Below are 21,716 nucleotides of genomic sequence, written 5' to 3' on the forward strand. Positions count from 1 at the left end.
AACACTCATCAACCCAAAGTGGTTGACACATATCAAACAAAATGATCTGATTAGGATTTGAGTAAAAAAGCCAGGGAAGCAAACTGAAAACAAATTAAAACCAACACGTCAATTTTAATTAAAGGAATTTTAACATTAAATTCAGATTTTTTTTTTTTGACAACAGATTTCTAATTTTATTTTATTTTTCATATCTGAAAAGTTTATTTTATTTTTGTAAATTTTTAAACCAAATTCAAATAATCAGTAGACCTGCCTTTTTGTTGCTTTTATGAAAGCGTTTCTGTAGCATAAAATAAAAATAAATGTCAATACCAGAAATGCTTTTTCATTTTCAAGAGGAAGCTGCATTTTTTGACTCAAAATTAAAATGGAAAAGCATTTCTGGTATTGACTTTACTTTTTAATTATGCTACAGAAAAACCATCATATGCTTTTCTTGATCTGACATCAGCATAACAGTTTGTATTGTCAGAGGAGTAAATACACCTCCCAGCCAGTAGGTGGCAGTGTGTTGTTTTTACTGACACCCCGATACCAGTGTTGAAGACATGTGGGCGCGGTTTTGACGGTGCAACAGCGCCACTTTTAAGCATTTAATAACAACACAAGAGGAGACTACAGAGCGGTTTATACCGTGGAATTTGACAATAACAGAGGGTTCAGTTATGCCCGAAAAGGTAAAGCTCGAATGTTTTCCGGTAGTTATTACTGGATAACGTGTTGAAAACCAGATGAAAACTGATTTTTAAATGTTTTGTCCTCTGCTGCATCCAACAGTTGCTAGGACGAGCTGAGCTTGGCTTGCTAACGCCCGCGTATCTTTTCTATAAACACCAATCAGAACCAAAAGATTTGTTGAGTGCACACTATTAATTTTAAATGCAAGTTTGTTGTATCTTTCTTAATAGCCAATTTCTTGGTTTTACTCACATATAAAGTTTAGTTTGCAGAAACAGAGTTTTTTTTTACTTGCTTTGATTGCTGTTCTGGAAAACGCAGGAAAACTTTTCGTTTTTCCCCCCTTCTGGTTAATCTTTAAGTATTTGTAATTGTTCTTATTTTTTAATTTTATTTTTTATTTGAGCATTTTGATAGTTTAACACAAATTGTCAGTGCAATCAAAAATAATGAGTTTACATTTACTTGCTTTTAATTGAAGTACTGTTAAATACATCACGTGTAATACCTTTGTTTAAAAAGGAAACCTCACTGCGTGCATGCATAGAACAAGAAAATAGTCAATTTGTCTGTTATTCTATTAGAAACATGGTGGCCTAAATGAAGTAAAAGTATTGGGTATTTTGATTGAAGGACTGCCTTATTATCATCCCCAGGTCAGACAATATGGTTCAAGACAACGCACAGATTCGCCAGCAGGGTGCCCAGGACTTTATGGCGTACTATGACTTCGCCTGTGCCAAGCAGGAGACTTTTCCTGTCCCTGCTGTTAAAGTGAACCTTGACAAAGGGATGCTGAACTTTAATGCAGACCGGCTCAAACTATCTGACTGGCCACCCATTCTGCAAGCAATATCTATTAACAAGCACCTTCACCACATCGCTATAAGCAGCACTTACCAAGCTAGTAACACTTCAGGAGATACAGGTAAGCCTGAAAGTAACAGCAGTGGTAATGGTTAAAGAAAAACAGCATGTGTGAGTATATGGTCTAAGTTTGGATAACAATACCAACTGTATGAACCGTCAGTTTTGAAGAGGAGGCAGCATAAATCCACCTTTAAGAGGAAGATTCCAGCCATTCGCTCAAAGGAGATGACATTCAAGCTGTGCAAAGCCTTGGGAGACTGTTTAACTGTTTCCTCCAACCTCAAGACTCTGCAGCTTCATGGACTTCTGCTGAGAGAAAGGGACCTCATCGCTTTGACAAAAGTAAACAGACATATGGTTATTATCAGTATTTTTTTTTTTGCAAAGAGAAAAGGGCTAATATATTACACATTTATTATAGGACAAGGATAAGCTGAAGTCTGATAAACAGAGTTCTAACTGCATGTATATGTCCTGTTCCAGGGTTTGGCAAAAAGTGCTTCTTTGAAAAATCTCTCTTTAGCTAACTGTCCCATCTCAGATGAGGGATTGGAAGGTATGTATTATTATTGTAGTAACATTTATTTATACTTAATGCCTTATTCGTCTATATTTATCTCTGTTTGGATGTAAAACTCTGTTGATTGTATTGTTTGTGCATTATTCTTGCTTTGATTGCTTGAAATAAACCATTTCTAATCCAATATTTTCTAAACTTAAAATAAATTAATCACATGTTAAGTCTTTATTTTTTGTAATATCTGTATGTTCCAGTCATTTGCCAAAGTGTGAAGTACTCTACAACCATCAAGACAATTGATTTCACAGGATGCAGTCTTACATGGAGAGGGGCAGAGCATTTAGCCAACATTATTAAGGTATGATAGATACAATTACATTTTTTTATGTTTTCTAAAAGGCAACACAAAAATCAAATGGAGATTTATTTAATTGTTTGACTCTTTTTTTTCCTTCTTTCTTTTCTTTACCAGCTAAATACTTCATAGACATTTTTCTGAGATAAAATAAACCAAGGGAAACAGGCAATATGCAGGGAGTGTTTTACATGTTGACACATCATCAGTTTTCTGGCTTCCATTTTTTTTAAATGATTTGATTGTACTAATTGATATTGCTTATTAAAGATGATCAAATCATTTTTTAATAATGATGAAAAAATGTATATTAAAAAGATGTTTATAGCGTTTGGTTTTTCAACTATTAGTACATCTACTGTAGTCGTGAAATGAACAAAGTTTCGCATTTCACTTCCAACAAATGAATCGATTTGATTTCAGTTCCCACGCTCACAATTCAAGTTATTTTTTCTTTGATTTAATGTCACTATATTTGAAAAAATATCTATTCCGTAATGAATTTCTAGTTTTTTTTTCAAAACAAAAGGAACAAAGAAAGAGAAATATGTCATACATTTGAAGAATCGATATTGCAATTTCTAAATGAAGATTGATTTCATTGGCTAAACTATTTAAAATTCCAATCAAAGGTTCAGATAGCAGCATTGTCCATTGTTGTTTCAGTATCAGGGAATGCAGAGACATGGTACAGCATGGGCAGAGTCTTTGCGGTATCGCCATCCACAGCTGGAAGGAATGAGCGGTCTTCGGCGAATCACTCTTAACTGTAACACTTTGATTGGCGATAGGGGTGCAGCTGCTCTCGCTCGTGAGCTGGCTGAGGACCTCTGGATTAAAGGTACATAACCATTAATCATATTCCTGTACAAAGACTGGCTGTGGTGTGGGAACTTTACATTTTTTTGTCTGATTGAACAGCTTTGGACTTACAGCGATGCGGCCTATCTAATGAGGGAGCTCGCCGTTTGCTGGAAGCCCTGAAAACAAACTCCTTTCTGTGTGTGCTGGATATCCGCAGTAACCCTTTAGTTGGTAAGACTATTCTGTTCTTTGTTTTCCACATCACCGCTTACATACGCTGTTAGTTTGCATTTAACTACTCATTTATAAAAGCCTCAAGATGTGATCAATTATTTTTATGATTGCATAATTACTCTGTAAAAATTAGGATTTTGGGGATGTTTTAAGGCATCATTTCTCCACAGATAAAGCTTTGATGAAAACGGTGATAGAGAAAGTAGAAATGAATGCAGACGGGCAACCACTGGAGGTTAGTTTCTGGAAGTAATGTATTTTTTAAAATGCATCCATATGTTATTTTATATATAGACTTAAGCCATAGCTTTTAATATTTTATTTTGTTGCAGTACCACTGGATCAAGCCGGCTGCTACAGAATCGCAGAGAGTTTCTTCACTAAGCAAACTTCACTCAGTCAGAGAAAAAACTTTGTTTAAAAAAGGTATAAACATTCCCTCCTTTTGAATCCTCCTGCAGTCTGTCCAGAGCGAAAGAGGGATTGGTTTGAGGCTTCAGAGGAGTCAAAAGGTTAGGGGTGTGGTTACCACAATAGGAGACAACTGCAAAGGAGATAGAACCTCTAACAGGCCCACTTAAGTTTGAGGGAGGAAGTCTCAAACAGCTGTTTGTTTAATTTCATGGACCCATTTTAGTTGACTGTTAAGTCAAACACGAGAGCAGATCCATTTGTCATGATCTGCGTTATATTCTGTTTATGTGGGCGAGTCAAAGTTTCATTTTTAATTACAAAGTGGCGTTTATTTTTGTCAGGTAAATCAAAGGTTTTGCTATTTCCAATTCCTGTGATTGAACAGTTTGTTCTGCAAACGGTTCCTTACATCAACTTGTCTGTGTAATGTCTTTTGTCATCTCCTGAGAACTTAAAGACGAGAAGAGAATATGTTTACTGTATGATCTTTTCTGACTAATGTAGCTAAAAAAATTCATAGAATTCAGATGAACTGCTATGGAATGAAGAAAGTTTTTGCAGAAGTCAAGACAAAATTAGGCTTTAGATTTATTTTAAAAAAATTAAAGACTTTTTAAAGGATTAAATATCAGCTAACTTGAAGTTGTTCTTATCTTTTTATTGCTCACTGGTACAAATATAAAGAAAAACAGGGTTGCTTATTTTTTTAATAGTTTTTTTCTTTAAAAGTTTATTTATAAAGTTGTTTTGTTTTTTTTATAATTGTCAACAATCTGTGTGCCAAAATCTGTCCACCCTCTGAAGGGAACTTCATGTTTTTGTCTATTTAAAGTATCTTATCTCTGTATTTACAGCTACAAAAACTCTTGCTTTCTTTTCTTTCCTGCTCCAGTCACTGCTAAAGGCACATCTCCCGGAGGTCGATGTTCGGGTGAATCTAGGACAAGAATCAAGAATTCCCGCTCCTGCTCTATCCCATGGCGGGCTGCTGCCCGAGCCGGGCGTCAGAGGTGAGATGTCAAACTCTCAAGTGAACCAACCAGAACAATTAAATGAAAGTTTACTTATTTAAAGCACCGTTTGGATGCATTAGTCATGTGAAGGCTTCAAGATGGGTAATGCCTTTTTTTCAGAGGTCTGCCTCCTGGAGTAACAGTAACAGACCACAGTTTTCAGGTATTTTTCTTTTCTTTACATAAAAGGGAACAGAAAAATGTCAAAACATTTTCCAAAACAATGAAATATTAAGCATTCAAGAGGCTGCGAGTCCTGGTGTTTATTATGCTGTTTTAATGTTTCATTAGGCTGCAGCTACTGTAAAAATCACGGTGGAGGCCGATTCAGAAGAAGAGGGCAATGATGATGAACAGGAGGAAGTGGCGGCGGAACCGGATCAGAGAACATCTTTTTATTTCCGGGACAGAAACACTGAACGACAGTTTGAGCGCCTCCAGGTTGGTCCAATCACACTTACATACTGTTGCTCCAAAAATGATTTGATACTCCTGTTATATTAGATGGAAGTAAGAGTAATTATTGTTTGACAGATGAATAAAGGTGGAAAGTGCAGATATTTACAGTGTGAAAATGTTTAGTTCAGATTATACTTTGTAATTTGAATGTGGTAAATTATTTACTATAAACACTGAGCAGGTTTATTTAAAAGCTAAGTAGAGTTTGGGTTTTATTAGAAGTATGTGTAAATATTGAAATATATATGACTAAGGCTTAATAAATGCAGAATATAAACATTTATTCTTGAAATGTGCGTGCATTTGTGTCTGTGCTTTAGAGACACGGGGTGATTGGGGAGAGTTAGGGATTAAGGGTCAGAGTTCATTGGGGACACTCCACTTCCTCAGTCAGCTGATCCCTGTTGAAACCTTTAGTTTTATCTCAAAAACAGGATTTTGGGGGTAAATTGTTGGCTTTTTAGTCTTCAGCTGATTGTGGTATGGTGTCCATCCCCTAGATGGAGCTGAAAGAGTATCGTCTCAGGCTGGCAGAGGAACGCAGGGCCAGGCTGAAGGCTGAGTCAAGACTATTGGAGGTCATTTTTTGTATTTCTGCTTCTTCATTAGTTATAACAAAAAAGAAACTCAAAAATGTACAGTAAGTCAGACGTATTGAGGTGATAATGCTCCCCTTGCTACACTGTCCTCTTCTTTCCGGACAGTTTGAGTTGGAGAGTGCTCGCCTTCGTGATGCCAACCGCTCCCTGACAGAAGCCCTTACAGCCGCTCGCTCAGCATCAGCACCGTCTGCTTTCAGCGCTTTTGAAGATGAGGCGGTCCTTCAAAGCATTGAGAACTCGTTCACTAAGTTCCATGCTTTCCTGGATCTCCTTAAAGATGCTGGGTGAGACGCCACCTGTTTTGTTTTATCCATAAATGACATGTAGCTTGGGTAAATCTGTTCACTTCTGGTGTCACAGTTTTCTTTACTTTTGGCTGGAGTCCTTTTAGAATTTTTTGAATAATTCTAAAAAATGTGTTGATTCAACAAAAATAATTTATTTTATTTTATTTTGGTGGGGTTGGATGTTTAACTGGAAAGAAATGCAAATTTCATTTCTAACTAAATTCTAAATTTATTGGTTTGGCTTTTTTTTTTTTAAACTTGTTGAGAAAACTTTCATTTATGACATAAAAACAATGTTTTGGAGGTTGCATGCAGGCTTCATGCTCTATTGCATGCAACTTAAAATAAAATCCAGCTGTAAAAGTTTTGGTTGTAGGCCAGGTAAGACAGATAATCTCACATGTCACAATTGTTATGAGATTTTGAGTGACAGAAGGCTTGTGTTCTGCTTTTACACGCAGACAATTTTTATTTCCAGCATTTGGAGGAACCAGCCATTTTTTAAATTTTGTTTGTAAATTCTCTTTTTTTTACCTACCGTAGTCTGAATTTGCAATTTAAAAATATAGTTTTGTATATTTTAGGTTCCTAAATTTTGTATTTTATTTTTGAAAAGAATTTTCATTAAATCTTATTTTTTTCTTTCTGTTCATCATGTCTTTTGTGTTATTTTCCTAATCTCAGCTTCATAATCTTCATAAATTTCTCTGCCTAAAAATTCAATTTGTGCTTGATGATCCCAGATTTCAATAATCACTGATTAACTTTGAATCTTTAATTTGATTGATTGATTGATTGATGGATTTCTACAATATCACTAGACTTGGTCAGATAGCGTCAATGGCCGGCATTGACGGGTCCGATTTCCAGCCTTTTGGGCGACCTCAGCTCTCCTCAACAGTTGGACCACATTTCGAAGGCACTGCCTCCCTCTCCACCATCGGGCCCAGAGATGTCCACACAAACAAAGATGCTGACCTTTTGGTAAGGATTGCAATTAGTTGTTACACTCTGCAGGTTTATTGTTTGGTGGTTTTTTTGTTTTTTTACACTAGTTTATTTATGTTAACAGCAACACTTTAAATTCCTGCTTTTTCTGCAGCACGTTTACAGAAATAGATTTTTAGCTCAAAAGCAAGGCCAAATAGTGTTTATTTCTGTGTGGAATTGCATTCATTTTAACCAAAAACTTTTCACTTTTGATTGTTTATGGAAAAGAAAATTGTTGCACAAAAAGCTGACTCTCAAAGTCAAAGGATGACCGATCTGATCAAAATTTCAGCTGAAATCATTTTCCATCTCATCAGATTTGTGAGATGCCATTCCATGAAAACCGAGAATCTCTTTTAATTCCATTGTAATTTTAAGTTAGCTTTTTTAAAGCTTGAAAATGTCTTTATTTATGGGTTACTCCATTTTTTTTATGTTTTTGGCCTTTTAGGGTTCCAATGGGATTTCTTCTGTCCCTGCTGACACAACACCCTGCAGATCCCCATCTCCCGTACGGCCATCTTTGAACACCGACAGCGGGCTTCTTCCATGCAGTCGAGCCGTTGCCCTGACAAGAGACTCTGCAGTGAGCGTAGAAAAAGAACCTCATCAGTATTTAAAGCCTGATTTCGAGCCTGAGTCTGTGTGTGAGCGCAGTTACAGCAGCCAGAAATCCTTTGGTAGTAATTACTTTAGCAAAACCTTCCAGACTCACCCAAACCCACATGAGAGCACTCGCAGCGGTTCCCATGGATACAGCCCCAACAGCAGCTTTGAGCACAGACATGCCTCGAGACAGAGCAGCGTGTCCCATGTTGGGTCATCCGAAAGCGTCTGTGACATTTTGAGTGACAAATCCGAGTCTGTGAGGTCCTTTGGAACACGAAATGGAAACATGGTGGCAGGTGGTCCGTCGGAGTCCGAGATCAGAGACAACATTTTTCTCTGGGAAAGGAAGACTGGAATCTAGTCGACAAAAAATGTGAAAGTTTCAAATATTGTTCTGTTTTTAGCATTTTAGTGCTGAGCGATGAGGGATAAGCTAAAGTGTGGAAAAAGTTTTATGGGATTGAGTAGAAATAATTTTTTTATTGGAACATGTATTTTGGTAAAAGAAGAATGTTTGTTCTTGAAGTCTTCTTTGTCATTTATTTTCTCCAAATGTAAACAATAAAACATTCTTGTTTATATTTCCTGCAATATTTTTTAAAGTACCAGTATTGTTTGGTGAATATCGATGGTGATCTAAACTATTTCACTGCTTTTAAGTTGTTTTTGTCCAATGAAATTCCTCCTTTCTTGACGCCACCAACTCAACCTCAGATTCTCAATTGTACCGGGGTTTAGTTATATTTTATAGGGTTAGGGTTAACCCTAACCCTGTTTTCACCCCTTTTCCAATGTTTTAAATAGTTTATATATATTTATATTCTTCATTCATTTTAAGTGGAACAGCTAGAAATGCTAAAGGCCTCTCACATTACACCGCAGGACCTTTATCAGGTGTGCGATAAAGACAAGCCTGCAGTGCAGCATATGCACAATGTGTTGAATGAGTGATTTCCTATCAATGTACTGATCCCTCCGATAGATGGATTATCAAAGCTCTCCCGCTTTTATGGCGTTATAGAAAGTTCGACGACATTAGCTTATTGTTATCGTTGTAAGGACACAGTCCCAGTGTGGCTGCAGCCTGGCAGGTACTTTCAGTGGAGCTGGATCCACATTTTATGACTTAACAGATCTGCGGATACAAAGACCACTGAGGGAGCATGGACTGAGTTCACAATGTTATCCAGGAGGAAACAGATAAAAATGCATTCTGGGGAGTGAGATAAAGGAAAAACAAAACACAAACTGTGACACAAAAGTGACCCACTTCAATATTTAGTAAATAGTTTCTACATGGGAGCTTTCTGCTACCTGGTGTTTGCTGTGGAGGCCGTATTTGACCCTGCTTGGGTTAATATGCCATGCCTTGGAGTGATTCTGGCATCTTGTGTGTGAATTAAACTCTTGTTTCATTATTACATAAGTCTGGCCCTCCAACTACACAGGAACGCCAAAAAGGAGAAGACGATTTACCCCACTGGTAGATTTCAGTAAACGTGGAAAGGGAAAAAAAAGTGACGTTTTACCCAATCTCAAGATATTTTATTTCTTTAGCTTTATTTTTAATCAGCAAAGTCCTGAGATAATAATCTCTGTTTCAAAGGAGCTCTGGGAGTGAAAAGGGAGTCACTCCTACACAAACACGCCAAAGGACAATCAACGATGAAATTCATAAAACTATTTAAAACATTCTCATTTCCAGTTTTTTTTTTAAACTGCCCTGTAGGAACAGTCCCTTCAACTCCCAAGTCCTTTTGGAGATTGTTCCTCGTTGTCAGTACAGAATACTGAAAAGCCACTTTCCCAGCTTCCATTCAAACGTTTGGTACTATTAGTAGCAAAGATTCTTGCAATCTTTAAAAAAAAAAATCGAGATATGAAAGAAGCAAATGCAGAATACCTTTATATACTAACATGCACCAATGAGTGAGTCTACAGTACTTTAGTGCTGACCAGCCCACATGTGTGTAAAGTTCACAGTGGTGAGTGTGTGGCTTACAGTTTGTGATGAATCGCATGATACACAGATACCAGAAGTTTCTATACTTGATTTGGGGCATTCATGTAGATAAGATCTCCATAATCTAAAATTGATTTTAAAAAGTGGCTTCCACCAGTTTAATTTTGATTTTTAAAAAAATGCTGTTTGTAAGAAAGGAAAGTGTGAGTCTCTGTGTGGCTCTGCACTGGACCTCTGTACCCCGCCTTTGGCCGAAAGCAACCGAGAACGCTGCAGCAACCCCGAGAAAAAATAGATGGATGGATGGACGGAAGAAAATTAAATGAAAAAAGACCCCTTTTGTGTCCAAACTTGTTTCCTGTTGCAACAAGTGAACAGTGCGGTTTCAATGTCAAGCCAACCTCCTTGACATGAACATTTGAACCAGTCAAGACTGTATGGATCATTTCAAAATATTGAAATTCTGCTGTTTCTAAAGGGCCAGACTTGTTGAACTGCTAAAAACAAGACTTGATATGCTACTATCGCAGAACAAGCCACATTCAGCCTTTATATGACCCGTTATCAGTCTGATAGCTGCATTACACACTCTCATCAGGGGGTACCTGAGGTAATGTCTCGCCCAATAGCAGATCAGCATTCAGACCGTCAAGGCCAAGAATCAAAGCACCAAGTCACCGATCAGCTCTGTTTCTTTTAAGTTACAGTACAAGATGTAGTTTTGTTCTCATTTCTATTTGTGAATTTGCACCATTTGTCATTTGGAAAAAGATTTTCTGATTTATGCCAATCTAAGTTCATAAAGAAACTTATTGTTGCCATGAAAGTATAAAACATGACCGAAGACCAAAAACAATACTTCCAAAGTAGAGCAAAGAAAAAAAAAGCTAAGCAAACAGAAATCTGATTTACAACACGTAGTCCTTAGTTCTTCTTGATACAAGTTTAATTTTAGATTTGTGCAGGTAAAAGATTACATGAGGCTGACCTAAAACAAGAGATGAGTCTCTGCACGTATTCCCTTTTCAACATCACCTTATCATTTCAGTTAGTGGTGCATCCACATTGTGACGCAGTCACTTTGATCAGCTACCAACCAAACAGAAACACAGTATTCTTTAAATACTGTTATCAGTGCGGCATTAATGTAATCTGTTTATAGGTTGAGCAAATGATCAGTCAATAGTTCCATCAAACCAAAGTACAGACCAAAGTGCACCTATATTAGGGCATGCTTATGTTGGTGGTGTTAATAAACTACTGGAATAATTTTATGTTGCTGCAGGAGATCAAGTTGAAAGCTAATATTCTGTCAAATGAAATGAGAATACACAGGTTCTATGAAAGGACAAGAGTATTTAATGGTTTACAATTTTATTACAGCATCAAATGTAATGACAGCTATGAGAAATCGGACCGTTAATGTACAGCTCCACTCCTGAGAGACGTTTCACCCAAACTCACCGACTCCCATAAGAATATTGCATCTACATTAACGACTATGAACACATGTAAGATGTTTGTGTTTTTTTGATTTATAAACGTCTTCACTAAACAGGAAACCCTGCAAATAAATTACAAGCATCGCAACATCACAACACTGAAGCTTTACATTTTACGACACACAACATACATTTGTAGTTAAAACTGTACAAATATTGCCACTTTCCTTGACAGTTTTCAGGAAAAACAATTTGAGTGGTATAAATCACCATTAAGTACAACAATAAAATTATGATTGCAGTAATTTTTTTTCTAAGAATAACCTTTTTTTTTTTTTACTCTATTACAGCAGTGTTCCTTTTTTTTTTTAAATGCAAAAGCTCTACATTTTCAGTGTGGGCCAGAACTGTGTGGTTGCACAGGATAGACAGGAATGTTGTTATTGGGAAAAGGGTCTCTTTGGGCCCAGCAAACAAAAGGCAGATTCAATCCATGTCCGAGCCCATTCATGCATTCGTCCTGTGCTCATCAGTATTTGCCAAGCTCACACTGAGCAGCAATAAAGCCATTCTAATTAGCGGGTTGTCCGCTCGAAACAAGCCCCCTCTTGATTTGAAAATGGGTTGCTTTCTCGTAGTTGGTCCACATTTCGCTTCCCCGGCAGTTCCTGCTTCATAACATTTTCAAATGCATGTCTTCCTCGTCCGCAGCCTCCTTTGGTGACCGTTAGTTGTTTTCCTGAGAAACTGCGGTCTCCTAAGAAATAAAAGCGACACAGATTGACTCGTCAGCATCATTAGTCAATGAATTATACCCTTCAGCCACGCTTTTCCAGAAGTTCAAACATTGCGCGGAGCGGAGCTCCATGTGGACAAATAAAATTTTCCATTCAAACGTGCCTTGCTGGATGACCCCAAAAAGACAAAATCAGACCACAAAACCTGTCCCGCACTTTGGGCATATTTACTTATCTTATCTTCACTGTTTGATGTTGCAATCAAATGAACTAACGCAAAAGTTAATGCTCAAAGTGTGCTTATACAACCTGAAGATAAGCTCATGTTGGCAGGGTGGCTAAACAAGGTAAACGTCTACCTGTAGATGACGCTTTCAGTCAGAACAAACTTGTTTCTGAGTTCATGAGCCTCCAACGAAAGGGCTCAAATCATTGAAACACAATTTATTTTCCTTTGCTAAAAAAAAAAGTTTACTGTGAGAAAGATAGTTTGTTGGAAAGGAAAGGAAGAAAGGAAACTTTCTTTAAGCCATTTGCCCAAATCTGCCTCAGTTGCTAACAAGCTGAGTTTAACAACAGTGGAAAACTATATAAACCTCCCACTTCCTGCCTCTTTTGTGAGGATGCCTGAGTTAAAACTTTCCATAGTTCCTGTCTGGACGTGTTTGTTACAAAACAAAACTGTTATTTTATAGGAACACATGATTTATGCTACAAATTATGGATCTAATCCAACACTGTTTCAAGGTTGCAGTAAAAGTTTTGCACAGATTTTATTTTACTGACATCTTTTGTTAAACTATTTATTTTGTGGTGACTTTCGTATGAAAAGTGCTATGTAAATAAAGATGGATTTGATTTTGATCTTCGTACACATTAATGCAATTAAAGACACGAGAAACAAGTCTTACAAATGGAGTCCTTTCTCCGTATTTGCTCCAGAAGGTCATTTTGACTGTGTTCTTGTGTCCTGTCCGTTGGTCAAAAGTCTGGCAGGTCTCAAACGGGGGGCTGTACAGGTGCAGACTCACTGCACACTCTGTGTGGCTGACATTTTCCACGCGATGCAGACCGATGGAATCTGAAACCGGCACGAAGAAGAACATTTATGGTACAAACTTTTGCCTGGCTCCACTGAGATCAAATCAAGATTTCCAGCAGTACAAACCAAACATTGCACTCTACTGTAAAAAAAAAAGTACGTTGATACTGATCTAAGAACAGACGTTAATGATCAACTCAATCACAAAAGGATCTGAAGAAACAAATCTGTTTGGTTTCTTACCATTGATGTAAGCAACCTTGTTTTCTTGGAGGACTCTCTGGGACTTTGTGACCATGTCTCCCTGCGACTTGCCGTCCGGCCAATGAAAAAGCGTCTCCTTGAGCTGGCCCTGCAACAGCTTCATGAAACAGTGGGAGTTTGTGTGATCGTGGATGCTACTGCAGAGTGGGAAAGAACAAACAAGCGTGCAGCATCAGAACATGTCCTCAAGTACAGAGTTGATGGATCGGCATATCTAAATGTATACTTGTTCAAAAATCTCTGTGGTAATGTATACATTTTCTGAACCATAACACCTTAAAATTATATATTTTTTTTGAATCAGTGAAACTCACCTTCCATGACCTTCACCCCAGCAGAGAATCATAAGATTAAACTTGTCGTTGCCTTTATCCACCAGGTTCCTCGTGTACCTGTGGACAGGTGAATAAACAGACGCGTCTCTTAAAATCCAAGTTTTTCTGAAGTAAAAAAAAAAGAGACTTTCTACTTTCTAATCTCTCAGAAATTGTATCTCTCAACAAAAATTCAGAAATTGGGATTTTCATAATCAAAATTTCAGTCTAAGGTAAAGCAGGTTTGACAATTTGTAATCATCCCAATCCCATCGATCTGTCAACTGCTCTTCAGCCATTGACTGCTCCCTCATTCTGCGGGTGTGTTTGTGTCCTCAGCATTGATTGGATGGCGCAGTCACAACAATCCACGGGACACTGCAGCAGGACGCTTTTTGAACAAAACCTCCAAAGAATGAAACTAAGAGTTCTGGAACGAGGAAAGAATCTGTTCTTCATCCTCCAGACCCTCAGCCTTTCAGTTTGAACTAATCCATCAAAGTATTCTTTTCTGCCTTAAAAATTCAATGACATTTAAATACAAAATACCCTTTCAGTGTGATTAAAATAATATTAAGTCAGTATTCATTCTAATTTAGTAAAAAAAAATGTTAAACAAAATAATAAAGTTCAAAGATGCATCTGTGTAATAAAAAAGTTATTATTGCAGCATAAAATGTTGTGAGTTGAGAGGCTGGATCTCACCTGTACTGGTCAAACTTTGCATATTTCCTCCACTCGTGAGGCTTGCTCTCATAGGACTCCATGAGGTTCTGCACCTCCTCCACATTGATGCGGTCGCTCTGGAAGATCTGGTGCAGAGTTTTGATCAGCTCGTCTAGAGTTTCGGGCTTCACCAGCTCGGTTTGCTCCATCTCTGTGCTGCAGAGGGGTGGGGGTGGGGGGTTCTCTGTCCGCGTGCGTTCCACTTCGGCCTCAGGGAAACTACTACTCAGTACTTGTGCCAACTTCGCACGCTCCTTTAGTTTTTATACGCTGGGACCAAAATTTGGGGACGAACCGTTGAAGGACTGTACCATTATTGGTGGGGAAAAAAAGGTGAACGCCCACAATTCACATACATATTTAAATAAAGTTAGAGACTACATACTACATAATACAAAACAAACGATTGTTTATTTCCTCCACATAAACAGTTGTATTTATTTTAAAGTACATGGGGTTTTAAAGGGAACAGAGTCATTTCATAGCTTAACTTTCACTTGGACTAATCCTTTGTGATTTCTGTTTTACCCAACACCCCCTTCTAACCCCTCGTTTTCGTTTCCCATCAACTCAAACAATTTATAAATCACTGCAAAATGTTTTTTTTTTAATTGTTATTATTTTATTTTTTTAAAGCGGAGTGGATATTTCTGTTTAAAAGAGACATTTTATTTATTTGGACTGATGGTTTTGTTGAGGGGACAAACTCTTGTAGTTCTGTTCAGATTATTTCACAGATATTGTCCAGTAAAAAATATTTAATAATTTTGAAACTGATAAAAAAACCAAAGTATCAAAAATACAAACTAGTTGACCTATAAAAAAACTGTTTCATTTTCTGCAGATAGATGGTCAAAATGTTGCTCAAATCGTGAAAATCTGTAAATATGTTTTTGGATGGTCAAGATTATTTAGACTTTTTTCTCATCAAAATGTTGTTTCGCTCTTTGGAGTTCTTCTTCCTTCAACTGTAAATCACTCGGAAACACAAACATGTCAGCCTCTCACAGTTCTTTGTGTCCTCCACAGCGATAAAAGCTCTTATTGTGAAAAAGAGTTAATTGCTGGTTAAGTGAGGTGAGAACAAAATGTTCACTCTGTGTTTATTGTCTGGAGTTCTGCGTCGGTGAAATGCAAAAAATATTTCAAATGGAAATAAAATGCTGAAAAAAAAACTACTTTTATTGGTGCCACTTCTATTTAAAAAATACCAATATTTTTTTAAAATCATAATTAGAAGTTCAGAACGTATTTATTCATTCAATTAAATTATGCAACTAACTGCATTTTTATCAGATCTGTAAGAATAGTGAAGCATAAAGCTTTTTTTACCCGACATTTGACAAATGTTATTATCCTGTGTGGGTGAGGAGGCGTCTAACCAGCAGCATGGAAAGTGGAGAACTTTCTTTAAAAAAGTTTCGCTCTCAGCTGCCACATCATCAGTCCCAGATGTTTTCCAGCCCCAACCCCTGGCATGAACCTCAGTCTGGGACACATGAAACAATAAACCTTATGATTATGTTTTACAGGCTGAACAGTAGGGCATTCCAGATGCTTCCTAATAGTGCAATAAAAAATGCTTATGCAATACTACAAATAACAATTATAAATTTGAGCAGAATTAAAAGTTAAATATGTGTCAAGCATATAACTTGACTTAAGAAAAAGGTTTACATTTAAGTAAAAACAACCAACAGGCAATGAACTTATTGCCAGAAAACTGAAAAATAACATAGTAATTATAATTAAAATAAAAGTGGGATCTGTGAAAATGTTAATTTTATTTGGACCTGAACTTTTGTAGCAACCCAATAGAGCAGAAAAACACCTAAATTAAAGAGCAGACAAAGTGACCCGAATGAGTGAGAATATTTATAGACACTTCTCTTTGGAGTTTCCTATCGGGAACCAATAATTACCTCAGATTGCAACGTTTTGTCTAGATCTTCTTAATGCTTCTTAATGTCTCAGGCCATTTACACTTAAGGCTTTTTATTCATTTAATTATTCATACACTGAATGGTGAAAGTTTTTTTTCTTTTTAATTAACTCATCAAAACATTCATTTCCTGACGGTGGGAGATGTCTGTTACTTTGCATTCCGTTTTTTAAAAAAATATAAATCAAATTAGACTGTTTTTTGTCTTTGACAGCTTATATGACCACAAGAGAAAGGTCCCAATTTAAAAAAATGACATTTAAAACAAAAATAAAAACAAGAACACTTTTTTTCATCACATATAAATGCGTTTGTGTTTATGTGTAATTGAACTTTAACAAATATGCCATTTAGACCAATGTCATCCTCATTTTTGCCTCACATTTTAGTAAAAAAACTAATATTTAAAACCAGCATACATAAGATTTTTACTACAACATTTTTACCACACCCCCAAATGCAAGATGGGACATTTGCATAATTCTAGTTTTTTCTGAGCATTTTTTCAAGAGTTTATTGGTATTTCAGTATGAGGTTCCATTTGCACAAACGGAACCTCATACAAATGGAACCTCATAATTTGAAGCCATACTTTAGGTAATGTCAAACATTTGTGTGTGAAGAGGATTTATTAAAAACGAATGCAATTTTAAAAAAATGGGAGTAAAAAAAACAGTTTGACATATTATTAATAGAATATGTAGTAAAGGCACACAAAAAAACTAATAGAATTAAAAAATAAATAATCAGTAAAAGCAAAAGAAATGTATGGTATAAATGTTCTTTTTGCTTACTTGTTTGTTTTCTAGTAGCTTGAGTTAGATGTGGCATTATTATAAGAACAAGCTGTGACAATTGTGTTGTACGCTCAAGTATGCCCCCTTGTGGATACATAGCAACATTATTAGATAAATTGAAGTTGATGTAAAAATGAAACCCTTGAAATAATAATTTAATCCACATAGATCTGCACTAAAACACAACTATAAAAAAGTGATAGAGCTAAATAAAACACTTGACTGATAGAAACTTCCACTGTGAACTGTAAAAGTCCAAATCCCTGCTTACACGTTCAGCACCTCTCTTTTAAAAAGCTATTTCTGATATTGAGTTTTAATAAACGGTCTAGATTTGGGATCTTTGAAATTGATAGCACCTTGAGTTAACATTTTAATTTTAAAGAAATGTAAATTAAGCATTGATAATTTGAATTTCTTTAAAATTTACAGTAACAGCTTGCACAAACATAGTTACAGTAAGAGAGGTTAGTTTCATCAGTAAATGTTAATTGCAAACACAGTTTATTTTTTTTTTTTTATTTATTTTTTTTTTTTTAACTTGTCCTGTCCAACAGCTAGGCAAACAGATGAGAGCTGAGGGCCTCTTGTGTTGGACATATTTTACTTTAACAAGAGGGGTTATTAATCTTCAGACAAACCAAAGGTATGTCTGAATAAACCCCTTTTGTAATTGAGGCCAAAATTTATTAATTTCAATCATGTTTGAAAATCTTTGGTGTTGGACCGGACGGAAAAGGAAAGAGGGGAAGAAGAGAGAGGGACGTTAGAGAGGGGGGGGGGGGGTAGGAGGGTGATAATAGGAGGGGAAGGGGGGTAAGACCATGAAGCAGCATAGAGCAGACAGGCTTACTGGTTGTTTATCGTCACGGTACGGTTCAAATGTAGTACAAAAAGGGCGGGGCCTGTTCACACACACTCAAATATTATCAACACACCTGCTAGCCGCAAAAATGTCCACATGTCAACATGCACACAAAACAGATAGTGTTCACGAACGCATACCTATGCCTTTAAACCAACTAGTGTGAAATCTTTCATTCATTCAATCATGCAAACTATTAGTGCAAAGGTGAGCTAACACCTGTGCTCAGGTGAGTGTTTATGTTCTTCTAAAATGGATGGTGGAATGTGAAAAGAAGGAGGAGGAGCGCCCAGCCACCCCCACACCCATACCCCCGCCGCAGCAGCAGCGGCAGCCGGAATTCCCCCAACGCCACACGGGAACAGGCAGGGAACAACCGCCCCCCGGGCGACCAAGACCGCCACCCAGGCCAGGGCAAACACAGTTTACCGAAGAAACTATACCCTTTGAAATGAAAATTTGAAGAAAAAAACAAGTTTTTTAATAGCATATAAAAAAAGACTTCAAAAATCAAAATCAAGAAATATCCACACTCTGTACTTATACCCAAGCCTTTATCCGGCTGTCAATAAGGCAAAAAACAAGGTCAGCCCAGCAAAGGTCAGTATTCAATCACAGGGCATCAAAGGGACAACATCTCACACTAACTCCAAAGGGCAATTTGAAAGGACCAAACACCCTGAAGCATGTTTTGAACTGAGAAAGGGAGCCTGAGTAATCCTACACCAGACTAGGAAGAACATGCAACCTCTGCACAGGCAAGACACATTTTTGGATTTGGCATAAAAACAAAAACCCAGAAAAGCCTTTGGGCAATATCCAACCTCCAATTTATTAAAAGTTTGTACATCTTCATGCAGTTCCTAATCCAAGTGTTACCGGCTTTACAGAAATATTGTCTGATTCTCTTATATGCAATTAATTGAAATTTGTAGACCTTAGATTGTGCAAATCTCTTTAGAAATGTGTTACATTTAGGGCCGTGGGAATTAAAATGACCTCAAGTACATATTTGTTGCAGCTTTTATTTTGAAATTTTCTCAACTTTTCAATGATCCAACCCCATCCTAATTTCTCCTCATACGTTATGCCAGAACTACTGAGCAATTGAGGTTTTGAGTGGGTGGAGTTAATGTAAATGGGAAATAAATGTGTGGGGGAAGCAAGACATCAGCTGACTCACATCTGACAAATGAATTTCCATGTTTCTTCAATTTACTATCTTGTGTTACTTTTTAGCCAACTCAATATTACCATACTTGCCATTGCTTTTGTACTGTTATATATATAGACATACTTTGCAGAAGTGACAGGTTCTGTACATCAAGTTCACTCTGATGTTTTACAAGAGAACTTTAGAAGGCTGGCTTTGGTCTGGAACAATCTTTTGGATCATTCCCTTGTTGACTGACCTAGTTTTGGACCAAACTGTGTGGCTCTAGAACAGATGGCCTCATGTTTTAGTCTGTGGAATGTTTTGGTCCACTGAGGAGTTCATGGTCATGTCAGTGACTGCACCGTGTCCAAGTTTTGTCCAACACAAACCCGAGCTTGACTGTCTTGCTTGATTTGTTGGTCTGTTTTGGCAAAGAAAAACATCAGCATCTTTACTTTTTGTTGCCAGTACAAAAGAAATTGTTCCATTTTTAGATGTTTTTTTTTTTGCCAAGCCTCACTTCTGCTCCCATTTTTACTTCAACATTTCCTGACAATTCCCCTGAAAAAATGACTCCACGTGTTCGTTTTTTCCACATTGTATTTGCTTTGTCATGGAATTCATGTCATTTATGCTCCATGACAGCTGTTAGGGTCTACAAAGCCCCTGGAGTTTGATATTTTTCTGAGCATTTTCTGACATTAGCAGGGAAAAAAACTTTTTTTTTGCAGAAAATTATTTTTACATACACGTCTCTAAAGCAGACAATAATCAGGCTAACAAAAGCTGATGTTAACAGATACCCTGTTTGATTATCTTGACGCAGCATCCATTTCTCATGTTGTTCTTTAAACTTTTGTTTTGTTCTATTGCTGCTAAATTACTAATAATTGGATGAAAAACAGATGCTGCATGTATGAAATTATATTTATCAATTAAAACATGCTGAGCTCAATGCAAATTTTTATTTGTGTCTTAAAAAGCAAAAGGTAAATCACAGAAATGTACAACTTTGCATAGTGTTCTAAGAAACAACGTCTTAGCCTAAAAATAATGTTTTTATAATTTGATTTCTTCCAGATAATTGACATTTTTTTCATTTTAATTTTTTTTTTAGTTTAAAGAGGGAGGAAAAAAAAGGAAAATACAAAACATGTTAATGACTTTTTTCAAACTTGATGTCTTTTTGAAAGATTTTTGGTTTTGAGGATTGAAGGAAAAATATCCTAAAGTGTAAACAGATCATTTACATAAACTTGAACAAATGATCATATAAACAAGCTGACTGTTGTGATTCAACTGGTTGTTGAGCATTGTTGTGTGTTTGATTGTTGTTGACTTTTATGGTTGTCTTCCGAATTGCATAATGTAGTTAGCTGGTCAACAGTTATCTATGGAATGACCATCATCAAAGAGCTGCACAAATGAAGTGATAAGACACACTGATGAAAGCGTAGGGTAAGACACGTCTGTTGGTCTTCTTTGTGAGGTCTGCTTGTGTTTGTTCACAGCCTCTCTGTCACCTTTGGTATACCAAAATCAGTATTTGTTTTTTAAATAATGCATTCTTTGTTGAATTTTTTTGTCTTGTACCTTCTAACAAATGCAAAACAGTTTATTTTTCACAAATTTAATATTTTTTACACAAAGCCGCTGCAAGGAACTGTACAAAAAATTAAAAGTAGGAAACAAAAACATAGCAAAAAAAATTTAATGAAAATTCTAAAATGAAATCCCATATCAATAACCTCAAAACAAAAAAAGCAACTGCAGTTTTACATACCAGTAAATGTTAGTCAGCTCTGGATGACAGAGCATGTCTTTGTAGTGTAACTCCTTGATAGTTCCATAAATAAATTACTGTACTGAAATTTGCGGAAACTGATCTAAAACATATACTTAAGTTCAACCTTTATGCAACAAAAAAAGAAATAAGAATTATCTCTGGCAGTTATTAGTTCCGCCCAATCCATTAATCAGTCAATTAAAAATAATGAAATTCAAAGACACAGTTGATCAAAGTATTTCAAAATCAATGCATAAAGCACATCAGTTTTATCTGCCACTCAATATGCAGATTTAAATAAGACAACCTAGTTTAAAAGGATGTGAGCTTTTTCTCATTGTGAAAATTCACAACAAAAACAAACAAAAGATGTGTTTAAATCATTGACTGTATATGAGAACATGCTGTCAAGAACAATAGATAAAAAATGCACAAATAATCATTTTAAGACAACTATTACAAATCACCTGCAAAAACTAGTTAGAAATGAATTGCTTTAAAAATACAATCTTTGAACCTTGTTGCTTAATTTTGACTGATTTTGGAAGTAAGACACAAAGTTGTTTGTGTTTTTCTAAACTTAATGTCGTGATATAAACCGCAAGCATACTACATACACGCTGTGTTACAGACAAGTTTAAACACAGTACCTTTTTAAAAAAATAATTTATTTTCATATTATTTATATATATATATATATATATATATATATATATATATATATATATATATATATATATATATATATATATATATATATATATATATGTATTTTATTTTGGGGCTTTCTTTTCAGAATGTAAAAGAGGCAGACAAGTAAGTTCTTCTTTCTGTTCCCTTTCAT

General features: G+C 36.3%; 2 protein-coding genes across 2 annotated transcripts; one reads left to right on the forward strand and one right to left on the reverse strand.

Moving 5' to 3' along the window:
* The first annotated feature begins 550 nt into the window (after window positions 1-550).
* cep78 (centrosomal protein 78) lies at window positions 551-8,419 on the forward strand. Its single transcript, XM_011478933.3, has 16 exons — window positions 551-680; window positions 1,338-1,609; window positions 1,712-1,893; window positions 2,035-2,107; window positions 2,326-2,429; window positions 3,093-3,267; window positions 3,348-3,461; window positions 3,635-3,699; window positions 3,797-3,890; window positions 4,771-4,888; window positions 5,012-5,054; window positions 5,183-5,332; window positions 5,851-5,928; window positions 6,055-6,236; window positions 7,061-7,223; window positions 7,681-8,419. The coding sequence occupies exons 2-16, from the start codon at window positions 1,348-1,350 to the stop codon at window positions 8,197-8,199; spliced, it is 2,322 nt and encodes a 773-aa protein (XP_011477235.1). The 5' UTR covers window positions 551-680; window positions 1,338-1,347; the 3' UTR covers window positions 8,200-8,419.
* A 2,721-nt stretch (window positions 8,420-11,140) lies between these two features.
* cdo1 (cysteine dioxygenase type 1) lies at window positions 11,141-14,562 on the reverse strand. Its single transcript, XM_011478934.3, has 5 exons — window positions 14,306-14,562; window positions 13,601-13,678; window positions 13,266-13,423; window positions 12,892-13,061; window positions 11,141-12,000 (listed from the first exon to the last, which is right to left on the reverse strand). The coding sequence occupies exons 1-5, from the start codon at window positions 14,473-14,475 to the stop codon at window positions 11,971-11,973; spliced, it is 606 nt and encodes a 201-aa protein (XP_011477236.1). The 5' UTR covers window positions 14,476-14,562; the 3' UTR covers window positions 11,141-11,970.
* Between the last annotated feature and the right edge of the window lie 7,154 nt (window positions 14,563-21,716).

Source organism: Oryzias latipes, chromosome 9 (genome assembly GCF_002234675.1).
Source record: "Oryzias latipes chromosome 9, ASM223467v1".
NCBI classification, from domain to species: domain Eukaryota; kingdom Metazoa; phylum Chordata; class Actinopteri; order Beloniformes; family Adrianichthyidae; genus Oryzias; species Oryzias latipes.